At 36.7% G+C, this 24026-nt stretch overlaps 1 protein-coding gene, 1 long non-coding RNA gene and 1 pseudogene across 2 annotated transcripts; 2 read left to right on the top strand and 1 right to left on the bottom strand.

The window, feature by feature from the left end:
• The first annotated feature begins 5272 nt into the window (after positions 1 to 5272).
• LOC139894392 (serine/threonine-protein kinase VPS15-like) lies at positions 5273 to 13770 on the top strand (annotated as a pseudogene).
• Positions 13771 to 14777: 1007 nt separating this feature from the next.
• LOC139894268 (probable glutamate carboxypeptidase LAMP1) lies at positions 14778 to 21385 on the bottom strand. The gene is made up of 12 exons (XM_071877466.1): positions 20352 to 21385; positions 19405 to 19472; positions 18245 to 18326; positions 17936 to 18028; positions 17708 to 17860; positions 17147 to 17215; positions 16873 to 16960; positions 16534 to 16617; positions 15903 to 15991; positions 15696 to 15812; positions 15469 to 15612; positions 14778 to 15130 (listed from the first exon to the last, which is right to left on the bottom strand). Exons 1-12 carry the CDS (start codon positions 21309 to 21311, stop codon positions 14948 to 14950), a joined length of 2130 nt encoding a protein of 709 aa, XP_071733567.1. The 5' UTR covers positions 21312 to 21385; the 3' UTR covers positions 14778 to 14947.
• On the top strand, positions 16684 to 19456 carry LOC139894269 (uncharacterized). Its single transcript, XR_011774866.1, has 4 exons — positions 16684 to 17797; positions 17915 to 18099; positions 18458 to 18532; positions 19350 to 19456. It is a non-coding gene; the product is annotated as an uncharacterized lncRNA (long non-coding RNA).
• Positions 21386 to 24026: the final 2641 nt, after the last annotated feature.

Here is a 24026-nt window from a genome sequence, read left to right as displayed (position 1 = left end):
TCAACCGCCCCCACCAGCTCGCGGTTCTTTCTTCTTTCCTCAATCAGCGCGGCTTTTGTCTCCGCCGCGGTCACCTCCACCGCCTTGCGTGCTTCTTCCGCGGCATCCCTGTCTTTTTTGACCTGGTCAATGCCCGCTTGCAGAAGTCCCAACTCTGTTTCTTTCCGCACGGCCACTTGATACAAATTGGTGGAGCGGCGGGCCTGATCCGCAACCATACCAAAGAACACAAGGCCGTTCTGGATGAAGGCATTGAGCGCTTGGTGAAAGGGCAGTACGGCTAGCTGATTGCGGAACTCAGCCGGAAAGATTTGTTGCAGAAACGCAGACTGCTCTGCGGCGTTTTCGGCGGAGGACTGGGTGAGCTTCTCCAGGTTTGCCAATCGGAAGGTACCGGGCGGTGGGACTGGCGTAGAATCAGAATCAAGGTGTATTGCCCTGTCCCTGGACGTGGCGGTAACCTCCGGTTCCGGATTCGCCTGCGGCGGCGTCTGCCGCGTCTCCACAATATGCTCTGCAAATCAGTAACTTGTTAGCACATGAAGTTAATCGTACGATGTTTATGAAAGAAAAGAGATGCTTACCGGTGATAGGAAGAGGAAGATCTGCCGATGCTGGATCGACGGGGACAAAGTTGTCATTCCACATGTCCTCCTTTTGTTTAGGAGTTAGCTTCTTCTTCTTCTGCTTGGTTTGGGTGGCTTCGGCAGCCTTGCGCTTGTTGCCCGAGGTGGCAGGTGCTTGCACCTCGTTCTCACCAGTCTTCTCCTGCTCAAGCGGCTCATTAACATTCTACTTGCGGAATGAGATGGCCGCAATTTCCTCTACGGTAAGCACTTTCTTCATCTTCATCTCTGCAAACATATGCGCAATATTAAAACATGTATGTGTACGCTAGTGGTTAAATATTCATATGCATTTATACTATTCCTACCCTTTCTATTCGGTCCGACTATGGCTGGACGCACATCCTCCCATGGCCAGTGTGCGAATATCTTTCCTAACCGCAGCATCACGTTCCCATATGATCGGAGCACCAGCTGTGCGTTAGCGCACTCCGCTAACAGCTTTGTTTCCTCATCATCGAGGACCGGAGTTTTGTTCACGTCCTTAGCCATGCTTTCGCACCATATAAGCGTTTGCGGGAAGTTGGCTCCCACAACAGATTGGTCAATAAAAAAGAAGGTTTCTTTCCAGTGACCCGCATTCGATTTGGGGGTTTTGGTGAAGTTCTGACGATCAAAGAAAGTGAACCACGATTTGTGATGATTCGCTAAGCGGTATAGGTGGCAGAACACCTTCACTAAGGGCACCTTGTTGAGTGCAACGCACCACATCTCAAACAGTACAATCTTCCCTATTGCGTAAGGGTGTAATTGCCCTAACCCTACGCCAAAATGATCTAAAACGCCCAAAAAGAAGTCGGAAGGGGGCACCCTAAAATTGCCATGCTTAAACGCATGCTCATATATAGCTACCTGGTTCTCCGGCGATTTGTGGGCACGTTGGTTAGACTGGGGGGCACCAGATTGTACTGTGCTAGCGGTGGGTATTGTTTAACTAAAGAATCAATATGCTTATGCTCTATAATAGACACTACACTATCTACATATGTCTCGTTAGCCTTAGTCATTTTCTATAAAGTGATCGTAGAATAACTAACCTTTCGAAGTTGGCCGGAATATTCAAGTTTTGATCAGAATTGAAATTGGCAGCGTATTGAGGAAGCTTGATGCAGAAAAATGGAAATGTGGGAGAAATATGTCTATTTATAGTGCAACTTGGGGGTCATTGGGTGAAACGAGTTTCATCGTGGCTGTACACGTGTAACGCAATCAACGATTGATATTTTTTGCACGCGCGTGGGCGTCAGTTCGATGTGTCCTGTGTTGAGCGCGTGGCTCACACGCGCCTGCCAAACTGCCACTTTACGTCTTGTCAGCCGAATGGGTTTCTGCGACAGTGACAGGCATTTAATGACATCGAAACGCACGCGAAAAATTAAATGCTAGACGTTTTCTTGTTTTTTCCTTTTTGCTTAATAGTTTGATATTATATGTCTTGCGTCATATAACATCAAACTGGGGGGGTCATAATGATACCGTAACCCGCATGCGCAATACATACGTATGCGGGTACTCACGCGCATGTGTATGCGTATACTTTGTATGCGGCATGCAGCATGCAGATTCGTATCGAATGCCTTTGTTCCCGGTACGGCGGTTACTTGGTCCTCAAGTAAGTATCTTTTGTATAATTATATCCGTGATTCGGGGGAGTTAGTTATGGAAGGGATTACCATTATCTCTGATGGTTATAGAATTAGGGTTTGCCTATATATACAAACCCTAATTATCATTCTACAATACAACAGCGTTACGTAACAATCATCAATTACACATCTTACGTAACCATCATCATCTCTCATTTTCTCAAGGTTAACATGTTAGTTCTTTGTCGACTAGCACCTACAACCTTTATATGGGGCCTTCTGATCAACGACCGTTATCGAAGGTGGACTTAATCACTTGGCCACCCAGCCGACATCATCATGTCGGCTAGGGTTATTCACGGTAGCCGGACCAGAGAGCCTTGTTCTAAGATCCTTAAACCCTCCCCTTTACGCATTGAACAGAAATATTAACCCTCTGGTAAAATATGCATGATCACTATTCTGTGACTAGTAGTAGTGTGGTTTGGTGAAAACAGCAAAAACGATACACGCCGTATGTAACATAATAATAAAAAAAAAATGTTTGATCTTATCCTTTAGGTTATCCTTGTCACACTAGCTATTCACGTGCTTGTAAATGTGTAATCCGATCTATCTATATATATTTTATATTTATCACCGATAAAAACACCAAACCACAACTTAACACGCCATCTATTCATTTCATTTTAAGATAATAGTCGCTACTACTGAATTATGAAAAACACAGGAAAAAGCATCAAATCTGGCCAAAAATACGGCGAGGAAAGGCGCAAAGATCGGAAATCGACGACCAGAATGAACGGATCGCCAAAAAAGGGAGGTCATGGTGGTAAGTTTACGTGGTCTGGTGATTCAAGTTTCTCTCCAGCTGAATTAGGTGGATTTGATAAAGTTATCGTTGATGATGATGATGATGATGATGCAGTTATTCTACCTAAATCGGACGATGTTGAGTAGATCGATCCTATCATTTTGTTGATTGTGATGGTCTTACTTAGATGTGGGGGTTAATTAGTATGTGTATGTGTATGTGTATGTATGGATGTTAATTGCTGATTATGAATAAAAAGTAGTTTTGCTTTTAAGATCGAGTATCGATCTAATTAAGTTGGTATAAGTTTTATTCTCCCGTGATTTCCATATCCGAACCTAACTAGACTTAACAGTCCGTTAAGATCTACACAGGTGACTCTCACTTAAACTTTTTATAACAAGTCTTCATATTCTATTATTCAATCGACGTTTCCTTTCCAAACCTTAGATTTCTAATAACAGTTCAAAAACAGAAACCATGAATATGTTTGACTTGTGAAATTAGGCAAGACTTTATCACCTATGCAACCATGGTTCTGTAATCATCGAAACTAATCGAAAAGGATTGCAGGAAAATTCATAAGACTGTATTTACATAGTGGAATCAAATTAAATCCATTAAATAATGGTAATACATTAAAATAGAAAAATTTAGACACTTGACAAAAGTATAATCTAAAGAAAGTCCTAATTGTTGAATTCCAGAGAGTATATTATTATGTTTTGATGATCACCAATGAAGGTACACAAAGTAATACTATAAAGATCAAAACTCTACAAATGCGAGGTGGGCCGAGCTCAATATTGGACATGGGCTAACAAGGGTTCATATAAATATCTAGTTTAACATCTCAGTTGGAGTGGGAGTGCTATGGACGCTCAAACTGGATCGGAAGTCATCAAACAAGGCATACGGGAGACCTTTAGTGAAGATGTCCGCAAACTGATATCTTGAAGGAACATGAAGAACACAGACATGTCCATGAGCAACCAAAACGAAGTGAATGTCAATGTTTGGTTCGGTTCGGTTGAACCGGATTGGACAAAGTAATATAAAGACCAAATGGGCTGAGCCCAATATTAAAGGGACATGGGCTGGCTAAGTCCATATAAATATCTAGTTTAACACTAATAAGTAAATCGAGATACTGGGTTATGTATTGTTTCAAGTTGAAAGATAAGTGAAGAAACCCGACAAACCACGTCCTTTAAAAGAACCATTAATTAAAGCTTTAACATTTACTCATCAAGCGCTTTTGTCTAATCAAGCGTCTAGAACTCAGTGCTTAAATTTGTGACTGGCCACTTAAGGTTTTGTAACTCATTCATCACCATATTACTTTCCCTTGTTTTTGATCCTGAAACATCCAGTGACAACTTTCCACTGGTTCCTACAAGGCTTTTTATCCCCAAATCACCGTCCCTTGCGTTTGATCTTGAGGCATCTAGTGACAACTTCCTACCGATACCTGAAAGTCTTTTAGTTCGCATATTATTCTCATTTTTCTTTGATCTTGAACCATTCAATGACAACTTTCGACTTATTCATGAAACATTTATAAGGCCTGCTGTTTAATCTTTGTATATCGGTTTTTGGCACTGCTTGTGCATCATCTTCTGTCTTCAAGTAGTACAATTTAGATATTAACAAAACTATGGAAAGCTCATAGAATCATAGTCCATCTATCTCAGTAGTACATGCATTTCTAATGTTAAAAGCGTTGTAAATTATCATATTGAACACCGATTAAACAATAGATACTAACCACCACTAAATATCCTATCTAGACAAGAATTAAACTTGAGACCTCTTGAAAGGAATTCAATGCATTAATCAGTGAGCTATTTTGTGTTGATTCAATTTTGTCCGGTACTATTTTACTATTACTATTAATATTAAATATTAAATATTAATAATTTAGGGGCAAAATGTAATAAGCTCGATTTTACAAATTCACAGAGATAAATTGCACAATAGTATTATACGGGTTAAAATGAGTAGTATCAAAGTTAAAGACACTCAAAATGTGAAGAAAGTGGCTATGCTTTGTGACTTGAATCTGGTGCGCAATATGTTGCAATTTGGGTAGTGGTGTATTAAGCTGTTTGTTTTAGGATGTACCCCGTATGTTTTTTGTTTTGTGGGGGTTAGAGTATGCTCTGCCCTTGTATTGTAATTTGTGTGTTGATTAATATATTCTTACCTTGGAAAAAAAAAAAAAAATTTGCACAATAGTTGGTAAATCAAAAGGTAACGACCACGCTCCTTCTCCCGCGCTTGATTCCTTCCTTCCGATCGATCAGAACCCTAATACCTACCCTTTATTATCAATTAACACCTTCTTTAAATTGTGTAATAATCACTAACTATCAAACCCTAAAAATAAAATTTGCCAAATTATTCATTCTTTTGGATTCAAACCATGAGAAATAAAATCGCGTGAACTACGCAAGCGTCAGCGACGGAGTATTACCTACCTACACGACTTACCCTCATCCTATAATTTACGTAGTACTTAAAGAGGTACTGTATTAGGTAGATCTCGCTTTTTCAAATCGATACAGTGTAAGCATGATGAAGGATTGGTGGTTAGTAAAGGCGTATTTCAAACGTGGTGATTTAATTGATCTTCGTCATTATGAACGACAGTTGTCTCGGATTCGTGAGATCTTTAGTCGAATGGAGAATCCGCACGTTTGGCCATTTCAGGTTTATTATTAATTTCTTTGATTTTTATATTTATTTATATATAAATAATAATATACATATATATAAAATAATTGCATTGCAATTGTTTATATGATATGGAATATATTTGTAGGAAGTTATTATACTAGTAAATAAATGAGATGAGATAAGATGGGAGCAAAAAAAAAATGGTTTTTAAGATGTAACATAATATCTCCATGGCCACTCTACACCTAGTTTGGTTTCCAGAATGTGGAATTGATTGACAGTATCCATCCATCAGTTTGTATAAACGAGACAACACAAAAATGGTGCTTACATAAGTTTAGATATGAAATTTTTATTTTCAAAAGTAAAAAAATAAATAAAAAATAAATATAATCTTAAGAGAATCAACTGTATTGCAGTTTTGGCTTAAGACTGATAAAGCTGCCTACTTGTTGAAGCAATACTTGTTTAACAACAACCTTCATGATAGACTTAGTACGCGGCCTTTCCTTAGCGCCTTGTTGAGAAGAAATGGTTTGCTTTTCAGGTTTGACCTTATCTAATAATTTGAAATTGTTACCACAAGAAGTGCATGCTAAGGTTTTACTAGAATTTTTCTTGTTGTGAAGTTGCTTTACACAGTGAAACTGAGTCATGACAATGGAGTTTGTCATGGTGAGCTCAATAGTTTGATGCGTTTGTTTACGTTTAACTCTTATCCATCATTTTTTTCTACTGGACAACTGCAACTCGTTTGTGTACAAATGGATCGATATGGGAGTTATGTGTTAAAGCTAACTGGTCAAACAGGTTAAGCTAAAGGATCAAAATAAAAAGTGTAAAACACTAAATGAGAACAAACAAGATTTTATGTATTTGGTTTCTCTGTATTCTCTTGATTATTACATGAACGGGATGAACGGGTATTTATAGCCCAGGAAGATACAATAACATCTGTACATTAAATAAACCTGTGATCTACCAACTACCCAACATTAATGTAATCTACCAACTTTAGCGGCTATTAAATGTATCCGTATATGTTAACTAACACTCCCCCTCAAGCTGGAGCATAGATATTGATCATGCCCAGCTTGTTACAAAATTGACGGGTGCAACTTCCAGTTAATGCTTTTGTGAAGATGTCAGCCAACTGTTTATTACTTTTGATATGGGGTGTTCTAATAATCCCTTCTAATTTTTCTCGAGTGAAATGACAGTCAACTTCAATATGCTTCGTTCTTTCATGAAAGACAGGGTTGCTTGCAATGTGAATGGCTGCCTTGTTATCACACCACAAGTTCATAGGTTTGGATTGAGGAAATCCAATTTCGCCAAGAAGATTACGAACCCATATAAGTTCACAAGTAGTCTGTGCCATGGCTCGATACTCAGATTCAGCACTTGAACGAGACACCACATTCTGTTTCTTACTTCTCCAAGATACAAGATTTCCTCCAACAAAGACACAATAACCTGTTGTAGACCGTTTAGTTGTAGGATCACCATTATAATCGGCATCAGAAAACCCCTCAATAGTGTGATGTCCATGATTCTGGTATAAGATACCACGACCCGGTGTACCTTTCAAGTATTTTAAGATATGAGAGACAACATCCCAATGTGAGGTTCTTGGGGATGATAAGAACTGACTGACAACACTCACAGGGAAAGAAATATCAGGACGAGTGAGGGTAAGATAATTCAACTTGTCGACAATTCTTCTATACTTTTCTGGGTTCATAAGTAGTTCTCCGTCGTCCGTCGTTAACTTTGTATTCGGTATCATTGGCGTTTCACAAGGTTTTGCGTCAGTCAGACCAGAGTCACTAAGTACATCTAGACAATATTTTCTCTGAGATAAGAAAATGCCTTTTTTGTTTCGAGAGACTTCAATACCAAAAAAATATTTCAAATGACCTAGATCCTTTGTTTGAAACCGGGTGCTTAGAAATGTTTTCAATTTGACAATCCCTTCTTTATCACTTCCGGTGATTACAATATCATCCACATAAACCACAAGTAAAATACACCCAGACTTGGATGAAGTGAAGAATACTGAGTGGTCATATGCACTTCTTCTTAAGCCAAAGTCTCTTACCACAGCATTGAACTTCCCAAACCAGGCACGAGAGGATTGCTTTAAACCATATATTGCTTTTCGTAAGCCAAAGTCTCTTACCACATCATTGAACTTCCCAAACCAGGCACGAGGGGATTGCTTTAAACCATATATTGCTTTTCGTAATTTACATACTTTACCATACTCCCCCTGAGCAACAAATCCAGGTGGTTCCTCCATATAGACTTCTTCCTGCAAATCTCCATGTAAAAATGCATTCTTCACATCAAGTTGATGAAGAGTCCACTGATATGTAGCTGCTAATGAAACAAATAATCTGATGGATGTGAGTTTAGCAACAGGAGAAAATGTCTCAGAATAATCCACCCCATATGTTTGAGCATAACCTTTAGCAACTAACCGAGCTTTTAATCGTACCAAAGAACCATCAGGATTAACTTTTATCGTGAAGACCCATTTACAACCAATCGCATTTTTGGAAACAGGTAAGTCAACTAATGCCCAAGTGCCATTATGATCAAGAGCATTCATCTCCTCAATCATAGCGGCACGCCATCCAGAATGAGCCAAAGCTTCACCAACTGTTTTTGGAATGGAGACGGAGTCTAGGGTAGCAACGAAAGCACGAGAAGATACGGACAATTTATCATAAGAGACAAAAGAAGCAATAGGATAAGTACATGCACGTTTACCTTTTCGAATAGCAATGGGTATATCTGAATCTGAAGATTGAGTGTCATGAATATCACTAGAAACATCATTTGGTGACTCGCCGGGAGGATCTGCCGACGACGATTGTGGTATAGGAGCGGGTTCTGATGTAGGACGGGAACGCCGACTGTATACATACTGAAAATGATCAGTTTGTTCTAATGGTGTGGGATCTGGTGTAAGATCTATTATGGAATCTGGTGTGGAATCTGGTGTAAGATCTATTGTGGGATCTGGTGTGGGATCTGGTATGGGTAGATATACCAATAAGTCATCACTATTCTCATGATTGTGATAGGTGGACACTGGAAAGAAAGGTAACTTTTCTTGGAATGTTACATCTCGGGAAACAATATAACGCTGGAGAGTTGGTGAAAAACATCTGTAACCTTTCTGATGGCGAGAGTATCCAAGGAACACACATTTGATGGACTTAGGATCTAATTTAGTGCGGCGAGGCTGAGTGTCCCGCACAAAACAAGTACTACCAAAAATCTTCGGCTCAATCGGAAATAAAGATTTTGTGGGAAACAAAACTGAATATGGAATATCACTATTAAGGACAGCGGATGGCATTCGATTAATAAGGAAACATGCAGTTGATACAGCGTCAGCCCAAAAAGGTTTTGGAACATTCATTTGAAATAAGAGTGCTCGAGCTACTTCAAGAAGATGTCGATTCTTTCGTTCCGCAACCCCATTTTGGGCTGGTGTGTCAACACAAGATGACTCGTGAAGGATACCATTCTGAAGCATATATGATGAAAATGACTCGGAAAGAAATTCTTTGGCATTATCACTTCTCAAAGTTTGAACCGGAACCTGAAATTGTGTTTTTACTTCAGCCACAAATGAGCAAAAGTGAGTAAATACTTCAGAACGACTTTTCATCAAATAAAGCCAAGTAACACGAGAATAATCATCGATAAAGGTAACAAAGTATTTAAAACCGAGTTTGGAAGTAACTGAACATGGACCCCAGACATCAGAGTGTACTAATTCGAATGGAGATGAAGCCCGTTTATTTACCCTTGGAGCTAAATGGATACGATGATGTTTAGCAAACTGACACGGCTCACAATAAAAAGATGACAAAGAAGATAATTCAGGACATAGTTTCTTCATACTCTGTAGCAAAGGATGTCCTAACCGACAATGTATCTTATAAGGGGATGATGACTTAGAGCATACCAATGAGCGTGGAACGTTTGTTTCAGATTCCAGTATGTATAGACCATCAGATACCCGTCCTCTACTAATAATCTGCTTCGTCGATAGATCCTGGAAGACACAATAATCGGGATAGAGTAAAGCAACACAATTCAAATCACGGGTAATTTTGCTAACAGATAGCAAATTAAACGAAAAGTTCGGAAGACTTAAAACAGATGACAATGAAATAGATGGTGTAAGGTTGATGGTGCCCGAACCTAAGACATGGGAGGTAGTACCATTTGCAATAGTGACATGAGATGGTTGTGACTTGAAATTGGAGAAAAGATGGTGATTACCTGTCATGTGATCTGAAGCACCAGAATCGATGACCCATTTAGTAGTTGATGACAAAAGACATATATTAGACTTACCTGTATCAGCAAAAGCGGGGATTGGTGATGTTGGCCTCATGGATTCTTTCAACCAAATATATTCTTCGTATTCTTCGGTAGATAGCAAGCACGAAGAATTTTTCTTTAACTTACCCTTGATTATTTTCATTATCAGAAACAAGTAGTACCAAACTGAGTGGAGCAAATCCGAGAAGACTTTCTCGATTTTATTTATATCACCCATAGTTAATAAATTTATTTAGTGATAAAAGAGAAATTAGGACCAAGCAATTGTAAAAAGAAACTTGATGGAGTTATTTTAATAATCCACCAACAGAAACCCACTATGAGCCACTCAAATTAAAACAACAAGTAATGAGTAGGCCAAGAAACCCAACTTGACGTGTTTTTCTTCTTTCACGAAACCAAATAAAGTTGTCTAAAGTACAACTTATAAACCTTTTACCTTTAATCAATGGAGAACCCACATAACAAGAAGCTGGAAAGCATAAATCAAAAAACCAACAGTACCCAAATTCGACCACAACAATTTCAATGTGTAAACATAAATTAATTCCTGGATGTTGATCGGAATCACGAAATAATCATTCGGACAAAAACAACGGCGGCGTACAGTGGTCCACGCGCCTTCACGCGCCGGCGTGTGTGCGGCAGACGTCGGAGATGGGCGGCGCGTGGCGGGCTTGCGGTGTTCGGAAAATTTTCGTATTTCCCAGGTAAGCAATTCAGAACCCTATGAATCGTTTGGCGGGGGTGGTCGGATCAAAAGATGACTTCGCAGAGACCGATTTCAATGGACAGTGAGGGATGGGGTGACGGTGGTGACTATCGTTCTTCAGGTACTCAAACCATAGCAGGCTGGCTCTGATACCATGTAAAACACTAAATGAGAACAAACAAGATTTTATGTATTTGGTTTCTCTGTATTCTCTTGATTATTACATGAACGGGATCAACGGGTATTTATAGCCCAGGAAGATACAATAACATCTGTACATTAAATAAACCTGTAATCTACCAACTACCCAACATTAATGTAATCTACCAACTTTAGCGGCTATTAAATGTATCCGTATATGTTAACTAACAAAAAGGAAACATGTCACTCCTCTGTTCTTGTATACGGAACCTCAAAATGCCTCAACTAAGAAGAATTGGAGTCCTTTTATTTAAAATTATGCTTGCTATACATAGATGACAAAGATCGGTTGCAAAGTCTACTTCCATTTGTTCGCGATTTTCCTCCAAGCGATGCACACATCTTCCCAGCATATATTCTCCCAATGACCAGGAAGAAAGTGTAAGGATCTTCTATGCCACCAATATATCTAAGATCGCAGTAACTGCTTACTGTATTCTAATTCATTCCATAAGCTTAACAAAAGCAGGGGTCCTTAATGATTTAAGTTTAAACCACAAGTCACAGAAATTTAACCGGAAAAAACGATGCACAGCTGGCACAGTTGAGAAAATAAATAGCTGAGGTTATTCAGGAACTTGTAATGGGTCCGAAGCAAACTCCAAATATTTGGAGAGCACTTTTACAAGATGTTGGAAATCTTTGCTGGCTTTTTGGTCAAAGGCAGAGTAATGACTTTTTATTACCCATTCTTCCTGCATTTCTGAATGATGAAGATGGTGCTTTTAAGATCAGTTTTTCAAAGCCAGATAATTTATGTTTGCTTCTTTGTTGGTCAACGAAGTGTTGGGGAATATCTTTTTACCATATCTTGAACAGGTGTTAGGTGATTCGACAGAGGGAGTAATCGTCAATGCATTAGATTGCTTGGTGATTCTGTGAACAAGTGTTTTTTTAAGGAAAATAATCCTTCTTGAAATGATTGAACGTGCATGAAGTTCCTTTGTTGTGTTATCCAAGCCAATGGGTAAGGTCAGCAGTAAAGTTCATTGCAGCTACTAGTGAAACCCTAGGTGCTGTTGATTCCTATGTTTATTCTTGGCCCTCCTATACGCCCTTTTCTACACACACACACACACACACACCCTTCTTCTTTAGCTTCCTAAAATGCCCTTTTTTCATGTTTGAAGCCGCCAGTTTCGAGGCAAATATTTTACCAAATCGTGGAAAATAACAAGATTCGGACATGTTAGAAAGACAAAGGAAGATATGGTACAATTCATCTGCATCTGCACAATCTAAACAATCTCAAAGCAATGACATGTACCAGTACCAGAAAGGTGTCCGAGAGTTGGATCGGATAAAGATGTGGACTGATCAGAATCCTTTTTCCACCACCATGCAGTCATCATCTCTAGGTGAAGTAGGAAGCTTTGCTCGTACTGCTCAAGTTCGGTCGATATATTGGATCCCTTATTTTCGGAATAGTTGAAGTTTTCGGGATTCATGTCCCCACAAATAAGTGGTGCCAATAGTCTTGTTGGGGTGAGAAATCTTCAGAAGGCATACCGTTGTACTATTTCAAATATGTTAACAAGAGGGCATCTGGACCCGAATCTTCATTACATTTGGAGGCTTTCGGTTCCAGTTAATTATCCATGACTCAGGAAGATCCTGTTAATAGTCCTCCTCAACTTCATAGAGTAGTACACGAGTCGGAAGATCGAGAATTGGATCAGAGTCCACATCAGAAGCAAATTTCTGGAATTAGGAACCTCGAATTCTCTCAACGATAACTCACCCTCCTACGGAGATATCCGGATTACCATCTTTTAGCGGAAACCCAGTAATCCTAGATTCTGGGTGGTGGCCTCGTGGTGTTTTGGTTGCACACCTCCAAGAACACCGTTCTGCTGTCAACTTCATAGCCGTTTCAACTGACAATAGCTTTTTTGTTACTGCGTTTGATGATTCCACTGTTAAAATCTGGTATTCTAGGAAATTGGAAAACAACATATCGTTTAGATCAAGACTAACTTATTGTCTAAATGGAAGCCGAGCAATCGGCGCTACAATGCTTCAAGCTTGTGTTCAAGTTGTTGTTGGAGCTGCGGATGGCACAATTCCATATGTTTTCAGTTTGATTACATTTCGAGAGGACTCAGAACTGTTGCAGAGAAATATTCTGGATTTGCGGATGTTAAAAAGATTGATGTCGAAGAGAGGTGCAGTTATTACCCTCCAAAACTACTCTTCAGGTGGGATGATAATAAAATGATTCTTTACAGTACCCAGAATTGTGGAATCCACTTACGTGATACACGAGAAAACTCAAATACGTTGAATACAAAAGTGATTCCCGAAGACGGTTATGTGTCGGCTCTTCTGATAAGCCCATGTGGGAAATGGTTCGTTTCAGGATCTTCTCGGGGTGTTGTTACATTATGGGATCTAAGATTTGGTATACCAGTGAACTCATGGCAGTATTCTATAGCATGTCCTATATCAGTTATGTGTCTTTTTGTTGTATATGTTGCAGTAGGCTGTAATGAAGTTTCTCTGTAGAATGCAGAAAATGGGAGTTGCCACCAGGTAGGTAGGTACGTCTCTAACAATATAAACCCCCGCCAAATTTCTTCTTTCTTTTTCCCTCATTGCTACTACTTTCTTACTTATTTCAATCCTAATCCTAATTAATGTTAATATGCTACTGGTATTGAGGGTTGCAAATAGCAACAGTGATACAGAGATATCCGGTTCCAGGAGGAGTGTGAATTTTTAAGTATAGAGTATACTAGTAAAATGGCCCGTGAAATCACGGGTTTGTTAGACGAAACAATTTGATGACATGTTTTAGGTATTAAGTGAATGTAAATGCCGAAGTCATTTATTTTAATGACCCATTTGACTAAGAAACTTGTCGTTGTTTTTACAAATATATAGAGACATGTATTTTCGCATATATATGTAACGTAATTAATTCCGTAAAAAGAATCCATACTTGAATATTAATAATATAATAATTATAATTTATAATTATTATATTAAAAGTAAATAATAATAATAAAGTTCGCTCAAAGTTGAGTATTTATATTTTTAATAATAATAATAATAATTATTAGTAATAATAAATGCCTTTTAAATTTTTTAGAAAATTAAATTTACAATTTAGGGGAGATTAGTATTTCCTTTTATAAAATATTTCTTATTATTTTTTTAATTAAATTAATATATAATTATGACATCATCATTATGAAAATTAAAGAGTAATTAACTTAATGATGATATCATCATTTTAAAGCTTTATATGATTATATAGATGAGTTGAAAAAACCTCCTCCACGTTCACCTGTGAATTATTATAGCGGTGATTCCTTCCTTGTACATATATTTAGCAATAGGGCTTCCTTAAACTGTACTCATTATATTTTTGGTTACCATCAAGGTTCTCACCTCCTGTACCTACTTTAATGTTTGGTGACTTTTATGAACATTCCACTTTTACTTGTAAAATCTGTAGATCATTTGACATGCGAGTAATGATATTTCTATGTATATGTATGTATGTATGTATATAATATCATGAATGGTAGTGGTAACTCTTTTGAGTCTCTCAAACTTCTATCTACTTATTATCTATAATCAAGACATCATCCCCTTTATGCATGCTTATATAAATAAGAATATAATTGATCTTGATAGACATTTCTCTTTCAGTATCTTTCTATATTTTTATTTTTATAATTTTATAGTTGTCTATGATAGTATGATGATAATAGGTAGACACTGAATAATCATCATTGCATGTGGACTTCACTCTAACGAGAATGGTTATCTTAAAGATATGAATATGGAGCAGAATTTATTTTTACAATAGAGTTAGAAACCTGGAACGTCCGATGACATAATATAGTTTAGTTTCTTGATGTCTGTACTTGATTTTCTTAAGTAGAACTACAAGACATCATAGAATTAAAGTGGACAAGTAATGTAACTCAACATAATATGCGAACTGTTATTTTTATGTTAGTTCGCCACGAAGAACTAGGGATGCCTGTGTGACTATTCTGGAGACCCTCCAAATCTCATGCTGTACTGAATGCCATGAATCCTCGGTGTTTAGGCTCTTTGCATTTTCAACTGCGTCATCTATTCCAGGGAAACATTTTGATCCATAATCATTGTGCTTTGATGGAGCATAAATCTGAAAAGTAGACAAGATCACAGTTAGATATTAACATCTGTTATTGTTCTGTGGACAACAGGTTAAATATATTTTATGTGGACTGGAGGATGAAAATATCTTGATGAAGTCAAAGGTGATACGTGATAAACAGGTAAAGGTCTCTATTTAGAGGTGGAAAAGCAGGCAGGTTGGGTAACAGGTCAAAACGGGTAAATTTTGTCTGTGATTTGACGTACGAAAATTATGTTGTTTCAGAAGTTAACTTATTTGTTTTTATATTTACCCATACACAAATAGGATGGTTTAGGATCAAAAGTACATTTTGGGAACTTTCAACTCATGTGAAGGTTTTATACCAGATGCTTGTACCAAGGCCTTCCGGATAGTCCTTCCCTATCTGTAAGTGCTCGTTCTGCCATCATTAACCTGTCATTCATTGCTCTCACTTTCCAACTTTGATTTTTCCACTTGAATGCCCACCCTTTGTTTATTTTCATCTCCTGAAATTCGTTTTTTTTTTTTATGTTCATTCTTAGTTATACAATGCTTAAATGAAATCTATTTGTGGAAACTGGAGTGATACCTTGACTTCATCGTTTATTTGTTTGGCTGCTTTTCTCATTTTTTCAATAGATTTGAATAAGGGAATAAGGCTTATGTTCTTATCTGATAACTCGGTTTCCAAGTCTTCTGCACTCACCTATAAAAATATTCAACAAACTAAGCACATTCAATGCATTGAGCATTGATGTTCTTCTAACTGCCACCAAGTGTATTTATATAAACTTACCTGAAGCTCATGTACATAGGAATCATAATTGAAAGGCAATATTTCTTCATCTGCAAGTTTAAGAGCTACTAAACCCCAAATGCTTGCCGCTGTTATCGAGTTTTTCAAAGCGACAACCAGGAGGTTAGAGTAATGTAACTATGCTTTATGTCTTGTGATAAGTTCACCTAGCAATATTATAAATACTTTTGTGATTCGGATATACTTTGTAAGCCTTATGGGCCCCAAACACCGGCTTAAATTTCAACTAATAACCCTGTAATCATGTGAAGCCTGAAAGTTTATATGCTTCTGAGGTGGCGAAATGGGCTGATTGGGTGGGCTGGGTAATGTCTCAAACGGGGTGATGTTTGGTACAGGTCTAAAACGGAGTGTGCTGACTTGAAACACTTCTTGTCCAAACTTTTTTACTATCCCTATTAATAGTTACTGCATCAAATATAACTCTATAGTTTTCTGTTTTAAATGTAGTCTATCTTGATGACTTTTGATACGTTCAATATTCAGCTTGTTCCTTTTAAGATATTTTTGTTACCTGTTTGTCTCATTAAAGAGGATATAACCCAAATCGAGCCATATAAAAGAAAATTAAGATGGGTAAAATTTGTCACCTTGAGTACACACATCATACCTGCTGCATGTCTACAAAACATTGGGTCACCAAAGTTGCTCATCCAGACAAAGTCATCATACATCGAGTGGTATACTGGGTATCCTTCAAGAAAACATTTAAGAAAGCCCTTCAACTAATTATTATTAAACTATCATTTATTGCAGTAGATGCAACATGGTTTAAGAAAGTAAAGTTTCATTCTTGATACTTCAATTTTCGAGTTCTTCTTTCGTTTATGTTGGTCATTGGGGTTGGGGGCTATGCACTGAAGTACTGTGTTTGGTTGAGACATGACATGCAAGGAACATGCAATGTTTACGTGGTATAGATTGACGTACAGAAAGATAATGAACTTACCGTTTCCGAATGACATGTCCGTCGATGGAACACCAATATGTTGTACAAATGCCGCATAATCTGATCCTCCTCCTCCTAATCGTCCAATCTTCATTTTTCATAAGATTCTAGTTAGGTACCGATATCTCTCTATTCGTTTCCTTTTTTTAAAAAAAAATTATACTCAAATTGAAGTGTCAAGTAGTTTGCTTTTCTGAAACTTTTGAATTTTAACATCCAATTTTAAATGATGAAAGTACTTGGGAGGGCATAAGAGTAATTCTGAAACATTTACCTTGGGATTATTGGTAGTTTGTACCATGGATTCGTAGACTGTTTGTGAGGAGTTATCTGGATCTTGAACCTTCAAAATAATTTGATAGAATTAATGTGGAGATGAAAGAATCGTCTGTTTCGGAATTAAATTAATGCTCTAACAAATAAATTAAAATGAAGAGGTGGGATGGTAAAATGGTTGAACTAATCAAAGTGGTACATAATTATAATCCTTCTATACTTGTGACACATCTCTTTCCATTAACATCTACAGGTGGTAAAATGGGTTAATTTGGTAATAGGTCAAACTGGGGTAATGGTGTACCCGTCTAAATAGGTTAGGTTGGGTTGATGTGAACACTTGTCGAAATTCTATTAAGCTAATACCGTGTTATTATTATTATCATTGTTATTGTTATTGTTATGTTATTATCCATCATCTATTTACTTGTCTTTGTTACAAGAAAAGATTTGGTAGCTTGTATGCACTATTTTTACATATTGGGTTACTTTGGACCCATTTGCCTTTTGCCACAATGTTGATTTGGCCCATTTGACATTCAATGTGTATGTTCATTACCTGCTTTGTAGCTTCTATAATTAGTTGATCAAGTTGTGGAGTTGCAGAGGCTTGAAATCCTGGTCCAGAAACCGCAATGTCAACATTTAAGTAAGCAACAACTTTTGATGCTAGCATTTCTCGGTTTTCTTCAACCCATTCTGTTGATCCAATCTGAAAAGCATCGTTAAACTCAGTAGTAATATATTTTTTATTTTCTTCGTAAAGTGCGCATGTAGTTTGTAGTACCAGCCCATATTCTTCTGCATCCCAATTGCAAAAGACGATAGTTCTTCGAGGCTTCCAACCTTGTTTCTGCAGCTTCCCTAACCTTTCGGCAACCTGAATGTCATGTGATCGACTGATGGTCAGCACAAGTTCTAACAAATACATCTTTTGCTAACTGGAAACAGGTTGAATGTTACCCAAGTTTTAGTTGTAAATGCATTAGTTAACCCAACATGACCTACCCATTTAAACGGGTATCAAAAATTAACATGATTGATCCGTTAGTTAACCCGCCCATTTGGCACCTCTAGTTGCATGGTAAAGGTTTACCTCGAGCAGGGCAGCAGTGCCACTGTTGGGATCAACTGCTCCATATGTCCAAGCATCCCGGTGATTACCTAGGATAACAAATCTGGGAATGTACTAGTTTACACACAGTAATTTTTTTTTACTTGCTTCACTCCCCGATTTACAATTATTATATCTTGGCATTATTATAAATAAATACCAACAAAACTAACTTCAATTCCATGAGATTTGCAGCAGGTTCATTAACAAAACTAAGTTGATGGTGATGATTTGTGACCAGGACCTTCAACTGTTTGTCTTTATTCAAGGGTATTTTTTTTTTCATTATTTGAGAAACAGTCGATATATATTACCCAAGGCAAAAGTTACAAATTTTATTTTATTGATCTTGGTTCAAGATTTGTGTGATTAAAAGTGGTTTGACCAATTTTTGCTGGTCTTTTTTACATGCATCAAACAGTTGTGGAAAGGTACCTAAATCGAGAATTTAGGGATGGCACCCGCGGGTGACCAGCACGGGTCCTTAGTACCCGCGATCTGCCCGTCGAGATTTTTCTACACCTGCGGGTACCCGTTTACCCGCCAACGGGTAAATTTTTCTGCCCGTACCCATAACCTGCGGGTACCCGCGACCCTCGGGTAATCCCACGGGTTTACAAAATGTGCACTTTAGCTAAGATTTAGTCACGGATACCCACTACCCGCGGGTTTTACCCGCTAATAATTATAAAAATACATTAAAAATTTAAAATTATATGATATATAATAATTAAGTATATGTACGCGGGTAAAAGGATATACCCGCAGGTAGCTCAAACGGGTATTACAGATTCGCGAGTCGGGTTTTACCCGCGGCGGGTATGAAATATCCACGACCGACCCGCCAACGGGTACTAAATTTTACCCGACCCGTACCCGCGGGTACTTTTTTTCGAAAATACCCGCCCATCACGGGCATGAGTACCCGTGGGTCATGGGTTTTGTCCCGCCCATTGCCATCCCTAATCGAGATGGCAAAATGATCAGCTAAGATTGGTTGGATGATGAGTGAAATTGCTACATCTAGTCATCATAACTCATGAAGATTGGCATTAAATTCCCATTTTTTTGTTTGTTTTATGTTTAGATTATTAGTTATAACTGGATGGATGGAATGAAACATCAAACAACATGGTACCTACCTATCAGGTTCCTCTGCCCCTTCAATTATTCCTATCACATTCTGAATTGTGCTTATCACTTGTTTTGCCTGCCAACACCAAACCAGTTAAATGATAAATTAGAAGTGAAAGGCACAATATATATATATATATATATATATATATATATATATATATATATATATATATATATATATATAGGGGCAGGATCAATGGGGAAGTAACCAATCGGGGGAAGCGGGGGAAGCAAAAATTTTTTTTTTTTTTCGTTTTTTGAAAAAACTTTGTTCACGAACATTATAGATTGGATGAAAATATGAACATTTAGAAGAGACACTTCGTGATGAATGTTATTATTTAGGCGGGAAAACGATCGACAAAAATAACATTCAAGATAATATTGTTCGTGAAGAATGTTAACGTTTTTTTTTCTTCATGTTTTGTGAAGTAAAATTTAGCCCGATTTAGAGTTTAGGGTTTAGGGTTTGGTGTTTTGGGTTTATTCCATAAACCCAAAACACCAAACCCTAAACCCTAAACCCTAAACTCTAAACCGTTCGTGTTAAAAACTCAATCTAAATCCTAAATCTAAACCCTAAATCTAAACCCTAAACCCTAAATTTCTAAACCCTAATATCTAAACCCTAATATCTAAACCCCAATAGCTAAAACCTCAAAATACGCTCGAAAAACACGATAATTGTTATATGTTACTTCTTCGAGCGTTTTCCCGCCAAAATAAAAACATTTATCACAAAGTGTCTCTACTAAATGTTTTTTTTCAAAAAACGAAAAAAAAAAAAAAAAAATTTTTTGCTTCCCCCCGAATGGTTACTTCCCTTTGATCGTACCACTATATATATATATATATATATATATATATATATATATATATATATATAGTTTTGTGCCAAATGTTAAATATTCAACATATATAAGTCGCATGCAATAGTTTTGGACACATTTACCTTGTAACTGAGGTCTATAATCCCAGGCCCCGGTCCAACCCTATAAACAGGAGCATCCTTGTCACCCTGCCAAGCATCATTAGCCACCAAGCCACCAATCGACCTCATTATTTCCTCACCATCTGCTCCCGATATCGGCAACGATGGTATCAATGGAACATCCCCTCCCTTTTCTACCTCATCCTCAGATAATCTTTCACAACCACCCTCCTCAATAGTACTAGGCCACCCAGGTGTTGTTGGGTCACCCGCCCCGTTAAACACCGATCCCACCTGTACACCACTTGGTGGCATCCACTTGTCATCTGGAAACCACTTTGTATCTCCCCCGCCCCCACCATAATCCTTCCTATCCGTGTATATTAAAACGCCTATCGCACCTGCTTCATACGCGTTCTCTACTATATCCCCCCTGTATATTTCTCCATATCTAGCCAACACTATACAACCAGATACGTTGATGCCCATCTCTTTAAGTGTTGTGTAGTCTTCTACTCTCCCGTAATTCACGTACCCTACTGGTCCCTTCACCGTCCCCGACTTGGCGTAGGCATGGAACGTGGGTTCCACTTGGTCAGCCACGTCAGCATACGGATCACCTTCGTACACCTCCTGGCGAAGAGTGAAGGTAATAGGTGGGTGTGGAGACGGGCGAGTTAGTGTTAAGGAACGTGAGTCGGGGTAAGTGAGTAAGACATCGTATTCAGCCAGGTGTGTTTTGACATGATTAATGTTGGAGAGAGTTGACAAAACATAGGTTGCAGCCTCGGAGTTGGCTTCAGTTCCCGCTAGGTGGGGACGGCGGGTGAGTGTATATAAGTGGTGAGATATCGATTCGTTATCAGATAGTGATGGAGATATATATAGCGAGTGATAGTAGGATTTTGTTGAGGGTGATATGAATAACAAAGACAGAGAGGTGGCTATGGCTATGATGGTGGTTATCATCTTGCCTACCATGTTGCTGGTTTGGTTATCTAAGTTTTATTATCAGAAACACTTATTCTTTTTCTTTTTAAATTAGATTAGATAGACTAGCTAGATGGATGATAATTGTTTGCTTAAATGTCATTTTCTAAATTATATGTATTTTTTATATGCTGATGCATGATTGCTAACTTTTATTTAATTTTATCCTACTTTATTTTGGCCTTATTGGTATTGAAAAGGGTAATTGATGAATATATATATATATATATATATATATATATATATATATATATATATATATATATATATATATATATATATATATATATATATATATATTTAATCAAGAGGGAAGTACTTTTTTGGGGGGAAGTGGGGGGAAGTAATTTTTTTTCGTTTTAAAAAAAAACTTTGTTCACGAACATTATAGATTAGATGAAAATATGAACATTTAAAAAAGACACTTTGTGATGAATGTTATTGTTTTGACGGGAAAACGCTCGAAGAAAAAAATAAAAAACATTCAATGCATTGAATGTTTTGGGTTAGAAATTAGGGTTTAGAAATTAGGGTTTAGAAATTAAGGGGTTATAAATTAGGGTTTAGCTGGTTTAGAAATTAGGGTTTTGGGTTTAGAAATTAGGGTTTAGGGTTTAAATTGAATATTTTAACACGAACGGTTTAGAGTTTAGGGTTTAGGGTTTTCGGTTGAGGGTTGAGGGTTTACGGAGTAAACCCGAAAACCCAAAACCCAAAACTCAAAACTCTAAATCTGGCTAAATACAAAAAAAACACTTCACACAAGATGAAAACAAAACGATGCAAATAAACTCAGCAGCAAAACATTCAATGCATTGAATGTTTTAATTTTTTTTATTCGAGCGTTTTTCCGTCAAAATAATGACATTCATCACAAAGTGTCTTTTTTAAATGTTCATATTTTCATCTAATCTATAATGTTCGTGAACAAAGTTTTTTAAAAAAACGAAAAAATAAAAAAAAATAATTTGCTTCCCCCCCCCTAAAAAGTGCTTCCCTCTTGATTATGACTATATATATATATATATATATATATATATATATATATATATATATATATATATATATATATATATATATATATATATATATATATGGCAGGATTAATGGGGATGTAACAAATCGGGCGGAAGCAATTTTTTTTTTCTTCATTTTTTTGATATTTTTTTTCAGGCATCAAGATCACACGAAAATATGAACATTTAAAAAAGATACTTCGTGATGAATGTTATAATTTAAGCGGGAAACGATAGACAAAAATAACATTCAAGATAATATTAATCGTGAAGAATGTTAACGTTTTTTTTCTTCATGTTTGTGAAGTACTTTTTGTCAAAATTTAGTCCGATTTAGAGTTTAGGGTTTCGGGTTTAGGATTTCGGGTTTAGGGTTTAGTGTTTTGAGTTTAAACCAAAAACTCTAAACCCTAAACCATAAACTTTAAACTGTTCGTGTTAAAAACTCAATTTAAATCTTAAATCTATACCCTAAATTTAAACCCTAAACCCTAAATATCTAAACCCTAATATCTAAAACCTCAAAATACGCTCGAAAAACACGATAATTGTTATATATTAATTCTTTGAGCGTTTTTTCTCCAAAATAAAAACATTTATCACAAAGTGTCTTTATTAAATGTTCATATTTTCATCCAATCTCTAATGTTCGTGAACAAAGTTTTTTTAAAAAACGAAATTTTTTTTTTGCTTCCCCCCGACTTCCCCCTTGATCCTACCACTATATATATATATATATATATATATATATATATATATATATATATATATATATATATATATATATATATATATATATATATATATTAAATGAAAAAAAATTTAGGCTGAGGACCATGAGAACTAGTAGTGCGAACAAAAAATTGGCCGGGCGCACAAAATTAGAGTTGGTCGAACATTTTTTGTTAGATGCATAAAAATCAGTTTGTTTTACATTCATGTAGAAAATAATGTTCTACATCATGTAGAACATGATGTTCTACATTCAATTTCTACATATTAGGTTTAGATTTAGGATTTAGTGTTTACGGTTTATATATAGGGTTTAAATTTTAGGTTTTAACTTTTAGGGTTTAGATTTAGGGTTTAGAATTAACGTTTAACACGCAAGGTTTAGAGTTTAGGGTTTTGGGTTTAGGAATCAAAATATAAAATCCTAAATCCTAAACTTTGAATCTGGTTAAATTTAGAAAAAAACTTATTTCGAGTAGTTCTAACAAAAAAATAGTAGTTATAATAAAATTGAAATAATTCGAATATGTTCTACATGTTTATGTTATACACTTTTTTGTTCTACAAAAAATAGTGCACCAAAATATATGTTCGAACAAGGATGAATGTTAACCTACCTTTTTTTTCTTTTTCTTTTCAAAATCTTAGTTTTCTAGGTTCTCTACTAAGCATGAAGAAGATCTACAGCTAAACATCCTTTTTAAGGATAATGGGATAAGTAAATTGTTTTTATAATATTAAAATTAGGGTTTAGATTTTTTTTTGAAAAATCAGGGAATTGTGTAGATTCGGGAAAAAATTTAAAAAAATATGTATTTTTTACAGCACGTTAACATATATATGATGTATGTTAATGTGCTGTAAAAAAAAATATTTTTTATATTGTTTTTCCCAATCTACACGATAATACTAACCTCGGAAATTAAAAAATCTGAATTTTAAACTCTAATTTTAATGT

This window comes from Rutidosis leptorrhynchoides, chromosome 2, assembly GCF_046630445.1.
Source record: "Rutidosis leptorrhynchoides isolate AG116_Rl617_1_P2 chromosome 2, CSIRO_AGI_Rlap_v1, whole genome shotgun sequence".
In the NCBI taxonomy this organism is placed as follows: domain Eukaryota; kingdom Viridiplantae; phylum Streptophyta; class Magnoliopsida; order Asterales; family Asteraceae; genus Rutidosis; species Rutidosis leptorrhynchoides.
Note: the sequence above shows the minus strand (reverse complement) of the source record. Positions and strands in the feature narration are given on the sequence as shown.

Bases quoted from the DNA above. Each gene is read 5' to 3' on its own strand.
- LOC139894268 (XM_071877466.1), bottom strand. From the start codon at position 21,311: ATGGTAGGCAAGATGATAACCACCATCATAGCCATAGCCACCTCTCTG. The intron at 17,216-17,707 runs GTAATGAACATA...ATTATTTTGAAG, and splicing joins TTATAGAAGCTACAAAGCAG to GTTCAAGATCCAGATAACTC. The intron at 16,618-16,872 runs GTAAGTTCATTA...GTTTTCTTGAAG, and splicing joins GGACATGTCATTCGGAAACG to GATACCCAGTATACCACTCG.